The sequence below is a fragment of the Nerophis ophidion genome, linkage group LG07 (genome assembly GCF_033978795.1).
Source record: "Nerophis ophidion isolate RoL-2023_Sa linkage group LG07, RoL_Noph_v1.0, whole genome shotgun sequence".
Taxonomy (NCBI): domain Eukaryota; kingdom Metazoa; phylum Chordata; class Actinopteri; order Syngnathiformes; family Syngnathidae; genus Nerophis; species Nerophis ophidion.
The window spans coordinates 79,058,985-79,068,984 of NC_084617.1; the positions used below are offsets into that span (position 1 = coordinate 79,058,985).

General features: G+C 47.6%; 1 protein-coding gene across 1 annotated transcript; it reads right to left on the reverse strand.

The window, feature by feature from the left end:
- Positions 1-2,072: 2,072 nt before the first annotated feature.
- Positions 2,073-3,324, reverse strand: LOC133555733 (uncharacterized). Its single transcript, XM_061905042.1, has one exon. It carries the CDS (start codon positions 3,322-3,324, stop codon positions 2,362-2,364), a length of 963 nt encoding a protein of 320 aa, XP_061761026.1. The 3' UTR covers positions 2,073-2,361.
- Between the last annotated feature and the right edge of the window lie 6,676 nt (positions 3,325-10,000).

Here is a 10,000-nt window from a genome sequence, read left to right on the forward strand (position 1 = left end):
TCGCTAAAATTCGCTCCATTCTGTCCACTAAAGACGCTGAGATCATTATCCATGCGTTTGTTACGTCTCGCCTCGACTACTGTAACGTATTATTTTCGGGTCTCCCCATGTCTAGCATTAAAAGATTACAGTTGGTACAAAATGCGGCTGCTAGACTTTTGACAAGAACAAGAAAGTTTGATCACATTACGCCTGTACTGTATATACCTTTATATACATATATACATACATATATACCTATACTGGCTCACCTGCACTGGCTTCCTGTGCACTTAAGATGTGACTTTAAGGTTTTACTACTTACGTATAAAATACTACACGGTCTAGCTCCATCCTATCTTGCCGATTGTATTGTACCATATGTCCCGGCAAGAAATCTGCGTTCAAAGGACTCCGGCTTATTAGTGATTCCCAAAGCCCAAAAAAAGTCTGCGGGCTATAGAGCGTTTTCCGTTCGGGCTCCAGTACTCTGGAATACCCTCCCGGTAACAGTTCGAGATGCTACCTCAGTAGAAGCATTTAAGTCTCACCTTAAAACTCATTTGTATACTCTAGCCTTTAAATAGACTCCCTTTTTAGACCAGTTGATCTGCTGTTTCTTTTCTTTTTCTCCTATGTCCCACTCTCCCGTGTGGAGGGGGTCCGGTCCGATCCGGTGGCCATGTACTGCTTGCCTGTGTATCGCCTGGGGACATCTCTGCGCTGCTGATCCGCCTCCGCTTGGGATGGTTTCCTGGTGGCTCCGCTGTGAACGGGACTCTCTCTGCTGAGTTGGACCCGCTTTGGACTGGACTCTTGCGACTGTGTTGGATCCATTGTGGATTGAACTTTCACAGTATCATGTTAGACCCGCTCGACATCCATTGCTTTCCTCCTCTCCAAGGTTCTCATAGTCATCATTGTCACCAACGTCCCACTGGGTGTGAGTTTTCCTTGCCCTTATGTGGGCCTACCGAGGATGTCGTGGTGGTTTGTGCAGCCCTTTGAGACACTAGTGATTTAGGGCTATATAAGTAAACATTGATTGATTGATTGATGATTGGCTATAAAAGCAGCTTCCATGAAATGTTCACTCATTCACAAACAAGGACGGTGCGAGGGTCATTTCATAAAACCACTGTCAGTAACTACAGTTGGTCGCTACATCTGTAAGTGCGAGTTAAAACTCTACTATGCAAAGCCAAAGCCATTTATCAACAACACCCAGAAATGTTGCAGGTTAAGAAAAGCTAAGAACATTTCTGAGGCTTTGACAAGTGTAATGCAGGACCTCTGTGTTATACTCTTTGAAAACAAGACTAAATGACAAATATTTTCTGCAACACACGTGTGCTCCTTATTTGGCAAGTTATGTCGATGTTATTAAGTGTAATGAGACCATTATTTGTCATAAACAACACCACCCACCCATTTGCACACCTTCACCGTCTGTGGGTGATGCAGCACAAATGTCAATTAATAAATGACAGGGTGCCTCATATGAATGTGATCACAATAGTGAGAGTCCAGTCCATAGTGGATCTAACATAATAGTGAGAGTCCAGTCCATAGTGGATCTAACATAATAGTGAGAGTCCAGTCCATAGTGGATCTAACATAATAGTGAGAGTCCAGTCCATAGTGGATCTAACATAATAGTGAGAGTCCAGTCCATAGTGGATCTAACATAATAGTGAGAGTCCAGTCCATAGTGGATCTAACATAATAGTGAGAGTCCAGTCCATAGTGGATCTAACATAATAGTGTGAGAGTCCAGTCCATAGTGGATCTAACATAATAGTGTGAGAGTCCAGTCCATAGTGGATCTAACATAATAGTGAGAGTCCAGTCCATAGTGGATCTAACATAATAGTGTGAGAGTCCAGTCCATAGTGGATCTAACATAATAGTGAGAGTCCAGTCCATAGTGGATCTAACATAATAGTGAGAGTCCAGTCCATAGTGGATCTAACATAATAGTGAGAGTCCAGTCCATAGTGGATCTAACATAATAGTGAGAGTCCAGTCCATAGTGGGGCCAGCAGGAGACCCTCCTGAGTGTAGACAAGTCAGCAGTGCAGAGACGTCACCAATTGATGCACAGGTGAGTTGTCCATGAATTGATGAAGGTGGACCCCGACTTAAACAAGTTGACAAACTTATTGGGGTGTTACCATTTAGTGGTCAATTGTACATAATATGTACTGTACTGTGCAATCTACTAATAAAAGCTTCAATCAATCAAAATCCAGAGGACAACCAGCACTTCATCTGTGGCCACTGGACCTGTGCCCCCCCCCCCCACACACACACACACACACACAGGAGAGGGGGGCAGAGCAGAAAATAAACGGCAGATCAACTATTCTAAAAGGGGGTCTATCAGTTCTCGATCCCAGCAGGGGGTCTACTGCCTTGGACTTCCTTCTCTGGCACCTTCAGACTCTCCAAACACGGACATGCGTCCACACAAAGGTGACATTCACTCGCCAGAACCTTCCAGGTGCTTCTTTTCCCGTAGATCAGCACCATGGCGGCGGCGGCGGTGTAAACCGAGGTGAAGAAGAACGTGAGCGTGATGGCGTTCTCGTGATGCACCGCTATCTGATAGTTGACGTACAGGTCCACCACCAGGAAGAGCAGGAAGACCACCACCAGGGACAAGGACATGCGGATCACTCTCATCTGGGCGCCCGTCTTGGGCAGGTGTGCCCCGTTGCTGCTGGCCTTCATGTGGCCAAGATGGCGGGCCAGGTGTGCGGAGATGGAGACGCAGCATTTGATGATCAGGATCCCCGGCAGCACGTCAGAGAGGATCAGGTAGAGAGCCTCGTAAATCTGACCCGGCTTGGTGTCGGGCATCAGCACGCCGCAGTCCTTGTTGCCCGCCGTGTGGTTGGCGGGGTGGAAGACGGCCAGCATGGGCGTGCAGGTGGCCACGCCGCACAGAGGAACCATCAGCACGGCCGGCGGCAGCAGCCTGTTGATGGCGGCGTGGCGGCGGCCGGGCGCGCTCACCAGCTTGGTGGCGTAGTAGAAGGTGAGGAGGCTGCTGTCCCACATGATGCTGAACTTCAGGCTGAAGACCAGAACCAGGAGGACGGCGTAGGGCGTCTGGCCCACATGACACCTGGCGTCCATCTCGTCCATGCTCATCCACAGGTAGCACAGCAGCTGGTGCGTGATGCTGACCAGCGCCAAGGCCGCCGTGATGCTCTCGCTGGGGCGGCGCCGCTTCTTCCAGTTCTGCTGACTCATCAGGAAGAGGAAGAGGTTGAAGAAGACGGTGGTGGCGGCCGAGAAGCCCGTCATCACCCACAGGGTCACCTTGTTGGTCCCCAGCATGGCCGCCACACTTTGGATCCTCTGCCTCAATCCTGGCCTCAAGTCCTCAGCCGGGCCACCGCCTCAGATTTATACGTGCGGGCGGGCGGGCGTGCGGGCGAGTGTCTTGTGCTCATTTGCATCGGCGCCTGACCACAGGATGTGATGATGGCGGCCATTTGCATTCTCAGGATGTGTTTGTGGGTCCTTGCAACCACGCAGATGGGCATGCAGACTTCTTACTCACCCCTGCCCGCATATTTACACACACACACACACGCCACACCACACCATACACACACACACACACATGCCACACCACACTATACACACACACACACACACACACCACACACATGCCACACCACACCATACACACACACACACACGCCACACCATACACACACACACGCCACACCACACATCACACACCACACCACACATCACACACACACATGCCACACCACACCATACACACACACACACACTCGCCACATGCCACACCATACACATACACATGCCACACACACACACACACACACACACCACACCACGCCACACCACACATCACACATACACACACACATGCCACACCACACATCACACATACACACACACATGCCACACCACACACACACACATGCCACACACACACACACACCACACATCACACATACATACACACACACACACACACACACACACACACACACACACACCACACCACGCCACACCACACATCACATCACACATACACACACACATGCCACACCACACACACACACAGGTTATCATTTGGAATGGCGAGCAAGTGTTTGATCAGGACTTGTGGGGACCAGCCCAGTGGACATTTCACTGGCCAGTTAGCTCCTACACGTCTTTAAATCTGTGGATTGTTGAAGTCTTGTGCTGATCATACTTACTGGGGACCCGGGGAGAATAGTTCATATGCTTCATGGGGACCACATTTAAATCATTTTGCATACTTCACACACTTTTGTACATGTTGGGGTTAAAGCCTAACTCTACATGTCTTATGAACCAAAGCTTAAAAATCACATAGCCACTCATATGTATATATGTGTGTGTGTGTGTGTGTGTGTGTATGGTGTGGTGTGGCATGTGTGTGTGTGTGTGTGTGTGTGTGTGTGTGTGTGTGTGTTCATGCTGCTTTAAATGCATCTTTCAAAGTGTATTCATTAAATGACATCACATCAAAATGCATGACACTTTGCTTAATAGAAAAATAAAGTATTTCCCGGGGACGTAAATGACCTCGATTTGGTGAAACGGCCCATTTTTTCCCTCTGAACCTCTTTAACGCTCCCTAAGTCAGGCAACAAACAGAAGCAGAGATGTTGTCCTTGGTCTTGCAGCTGCTGGGACTGGAAGGAATGCCTGCAACATTTGAGACTTCAAAGTTGTTCCTCACTTCAAGTGAAATCAAGAGGAAATGAGCTTTTTGATTGAAGCTGCCTGACAAATATTTCCAAGCCATGATGTTTATTCCCCACATCCACACTCTTCAACGTCCTCGTGCAAAGATGTCCAGCGTGCGACCTCCGTCTGTCCAACACGTCTTGAAAGACCTCCAGCAGTCAAACAGGAGGACATTTCTAATTCCTGATGCAAATACACAAGCTTTCAGGTGGACTTCAAACACACACTTTTCTTTTCACTGTTTGTATTACAAATGTTTTTGCTTTAAATGGAAGTCTTGCATCTTCTGATCGACAACATGATCCAACCGTGTGGGACCACTTTACTGATGATGTACATGATTGTACACCATTATATTCATTCTGTTAACTTTTACACCCACGTCCCACCTATATCGATATCAGGCTATTAGTGTACTACTGTGATACTAATGTATCATATTCGATACTATACCGCCTCTGAAATGTACATGTCCACCATCCCCCCGACTTGGTATCATCCAAAACTAATGTCAAGTATCAAAAAAGAGAAGAATAAGTAATTATTACATTTTAACAGAAGTGTCAGGGCGCAGATTTAAACCCAAGATTTAAACCCAAGATTGTCCCACAGCAAGATCCTGTCTGGCAGCATGTAGGACACGCCCCCACAGGTGCCGCACACCTTACGCCCACACTTTGACTGGCAGCATGTAGGACACGCCCCCACAGGTGCCGCACACCTTACGCCCACACTCTGTCTGGCAGCATGCAGGACACGCCCCCGCAGGTGCCGCACACCTTACGCCCACACTTTGACTGGCAGCATGCAGGACACGCCCCCGCAGGTGCCGCACACCTTACGCCCACACTCTGACTGGCAGCATGCAGGACACGCCCCCGCAGGTGCCGCACACCTTACGCCCACACTCTGTCTGGCAGCATGCAGGACACGCCCCCGCAGGTGCCGCACACCTTACGCCCACACTTTGACTGGCAACATGCAGGACACGCCCCCGCAGGTGCCGCACACCTTACGCCCACACTTTGACTGGCAGCAATCATCTCACCTGGCAGCAATCAGGAAGACAGCTTAAGAACAAGTCACTCCTTGGAATCCACGCCGGGACGTTGTTAACTCCTGTAGTAAGCATCCACGTCTTTGGCTTCCCTCTCGTTGTCCTCGCCTCTTTTGTCCCTTTTTGTCTTGTTGACTTATGTCCCTTGTCCTCCTTGCAGTACCCGCCTTATGTCCCTTGTCCTCCTTGCAGTACCTGCCTTATGTCCCTTGTCCTCCTTGCAGACCCGCCTTATGTCCCTTGTCCTCCTTGCAGTACCCGCCTTATGTCCCTTGTCCTCCTTGCAGTACCTGCCTTATGTCCCTTGTCCTCCTTGCAGTACCTGCCTTATGTCCCTTGTCCTCCTTGCAGTACCCGCCTTATGTCCCTTGTCCTCCTTGCAGTACCCGCCTTATGTCCCTTGTCCTCCTTGCAGTACTCGCCTTATGTCCCTTGTCCTCCTTGCAGTACCCGCCTTATGTCCCTTGTCCTCCTTGCAGTACCCGCCTTATGTCCCTTGTCCTCCTTGCAGTACCCGCCTTATGTCCCTTGTCCTCCTTGCAGTACCCGCCTTATGTCCCTTGTCCTCCTTGCAGTACCCGCCTTATGTCCCTTGTCCTCCTTGCAGTACTCGCCTTATGTCCCTTGTCCTCCTTGCAGACCCGCCTTATGTCCCTTGTCCTCCTTGCAGTACCCGCCTTATGTCCCTTGTCCTCCTTGCAGTACCTGCCTTATGTCCCTTGTCCTCCTTGCAGTACCTGCCTTATGTCCCTTGTCCTCCTTGCAGTACCCGCCTTATGTCCCTTGTCCTCCTTGCAGTACCCGCCTTATGTCCCTTGTCCTCCTTGCAGTACTCGCCTTATGTCCCTTGTCCTCCTTGCAGTACCCGCCTTATGTCCCTTGTCCTCCTTGCAGTACCCGCCTTATGTCCCTTGTCCTCCTTGCAGTACCCGCCTTATGTCCCTTGTCCTCCTTGCAGTACCCGCCTTATGTCCCTTGTCCTCCTTGCAGTACCCGCCTTATGTCCCTTGTCCTCCTTGCAGTACCCGCCTTATGTCCCTTGTCCTACTTGCAGTACCCGCCTTATGTCCCTTGTCCTCCTTGCAGTACCCGCCTTATGTCCCTTGTCCTCCTTGCAGTACTCGCCTTATGTCCCTTGTCCTCCTTGCAGTACTCGCCTTATGTCCCTTGTCCTCCTTGCAGTACTCGCCTTATGTCCCTTGTCCTCCTTGCAGTACTCGCCTTATGTCCCTTGTCTTCCTTGCAGTACTCGCCTTATGTCCCTTGTCCTCCTTGCAGTACCCGCCTTATGTCCCTTGTCCTCCTTGCAGTACTCGCCTTATGTCCCTTGTCCTCCTTGCAGTACTCGCCTTATGTCCCTTGTCCTCCTTGCAGTACTCGCCTTATGTCCCTTGTCCTCCTTGCAGTACCCGCCTTATGTCCCTTGTCCTCCTTGCAGTACCCGCCTTATGTCCCTTGTCCTCCTTGCAGTACTCGCCTTATGTCCCTTGTCCTCCTTGCAGTACTCGCCTTATGTCCCTTGTCCTCCTTGCAGTACTCGCCTTATGTCCCTTGTCCTCCTTGCAGTACTCGCCTTATGTCCCTTGTCCTCCTTGCAGTACTCGCCTTATGTCCCTTGTCCTCCTTGCAAACACTGGCAGACCTGGCATGTCAGTCCAGGAGAGGAACTGGCAGCTGTGTGCTCGTCCAACCAGGAAGTAGTCCTTGTCAAGAAGCCGACTGTGCACCTGGAGTCCTATGTTGATCCCAACAAACTGTCCACATGTAGAATATAGGACTCACTGCACGCCACTATTTGGAGATGTCTGAATCGCCATGTAAAATCGCTAATGCTAATCTGCAGCATGTCTATGGCAATTCCAATGTAAATTAGCATCGAGCTAGCACCTTTGGTAAAGTAGAGCCTTCCTTCTGTTAGCCGAGCAAGGTGTGCAACCGCTGCCAAGTCTGCACGTCACCTGCATCTTACACCTCCACCTGCATCTTACACCTCCACCTGCATCTTACACCTCCACCTGCATCTAACACCTCCACCTGCATCTTACACCTCCACCTGCATCTAACACCTCCACCTGCATCTTACACCTCCACCTGCATCTTACACCTCCACCTGCATCTTACACCTCCACCTGCATCTAACACCTCCACCTTCATCTTACACCTCCACCTGCATCTAACACCTCCACCTGCATCTTACACCTCCACCTGCATCTTACACCTCCACCTGCATCTTACACCTCCACCTGCATCTTACACCTCCACCTGCATCTTACACCTCCACCTGCATCTTACACCTCCACCTGCATCTTACACCTCCACCTGCATCTTACACCTCCACCTGCATCTTACACCCCCACCTGCATCTTACACCTCCACCTGCATCTTACACCTCCACCTGCATCTTACACCTCCAACATTTGACCCCTTTGTGTTCACACAATTTGGTTGGCGCCCATAAAAGTACCAAAGTTGGTACCCATCTCTAACCACAAGTTGGCTTGTCAAAGAAAGTAATTTTATTATTTACTTAAATCAATAAAATGTCTAAAAATAATGTGTTGAAGTAGCTTCAGACCGACGAGAAGGAAGGAGTCCAACACAAAAGAGTTGTTACTTGGTTTTCATACAGCTTGTTTCCCACAGGATTCTCTTTATGAACCAAACATTTTCCCTCAAATGTTGCCCCGGTGTTCCCTCACTGTGTCTGCCAAACATGGTGCTTAACAAACTGGACCCTTTGGGACCCAAACATGTTGCTTGCTGAGTGGCTAACAAGGCTTTGAATAATGAAAGTCATGGAGGGTGGGGTACTACGCTACTGTATTTAATGTTGTCATGGTGGTACTTGATGAATACTTAGGTCTACTACGCTACTGTATTTAATGTCATTATGGTGGTACTTGATGAATACTTAGGTCTACTACACTACTGTATTTAATGTCATTATGGTGGTACTTGATGAATACTTAGGTCTACTACGCTACTGTATTTAATGTCATTATGGTGGTACTTGATGAATACTTAGGTCTACTACACTGCTGTATTTAATGTCATTATGGTGGTACTTGATGAATACTTAGGTCTACTACGCTACTGTATTTAATGTTGTCATGATGGTGGTACTTGATGAATACTTAGGTCTACTACACTACTGTATTTAATGTCATGATGGTGGTACTTGATGAATACTTAGGTCTACTACACTACTGTATTTAATGTCATTATGGTGGTACTTGATGAATACTTAGGTCTACTACGCTACTGTATTTAATGTCATGATGGTGGTACTTGATGAATACTTAGGTCTACTACGCTACTGTATTTAATGTCATGATGGTGGTACTTGATGAATACTTAGGTCTACTACACTACTGTATTGAATGTTGTCATTATGGTGGTGCTTGATGAATACTTAGGTCTACTACACTACTGTATTTAATGTCATTATGGTGGTACTTGATGAATACTTAGGTCTACTACACTACTGTATTTAATGTCAGTATGGTGGTACTTGATGAATACTTAGGTCTACTACACTACTGTATTTAATGTCATTATGGTGGTACTTGATGAATACTTAGGTCTACTACACTACTGTATTTAATGTCATTATGGTGGTACTTGATGAATACTTAGGTCTACTACACTACTGTATTTAATGTTGTCATTATGGTGGTACTTAATGAATACTTAGGTCTACTACACTACTGTATTTAATGTTGTCATTATGGTGGTACTTAATGAATACTTAGGTCTACTACACTACTGTATTGAATGTTGTCATTATGGTGGTGCTTGATGAATACTTAGGTCTACTACACTACTGTATTTAATGTCATTATGGTGGTACTTGATGAATACTTAGGTCTACTACACTACTGTATTTAATGTCATTATGGTGGTACTTGATGAATACTTAGGTCTACTACACTACTGTATTTAATGTCATTATGGTGGTACTTGATGAATACTTAGGTCTACTACACTACTGTATTTAATGTCATTATGGTGGTACTTGATGAATACTTAGGTCTACTACACTACTGTATTTAATGTCATTATGGTGGTACTTGATGAATACTTAGGTCTACTACACTACTGTATTTAATGTCATTATGGTGGTACTTGATGAATACTTAGGTCTACTACACTACTGTATTTAATGTTGTCATTATGGTGGTACTTGATGAATACTTAGGT

Coding starts and splice junctions, on each gene's coding strand:
- LOC133555733 (XM_061905042.1), bottom strand. CDS start 3,324: ATGCTGGGGACCAACAAGGTGACCCTGTGGGTGATGACGGGCTTCTCG.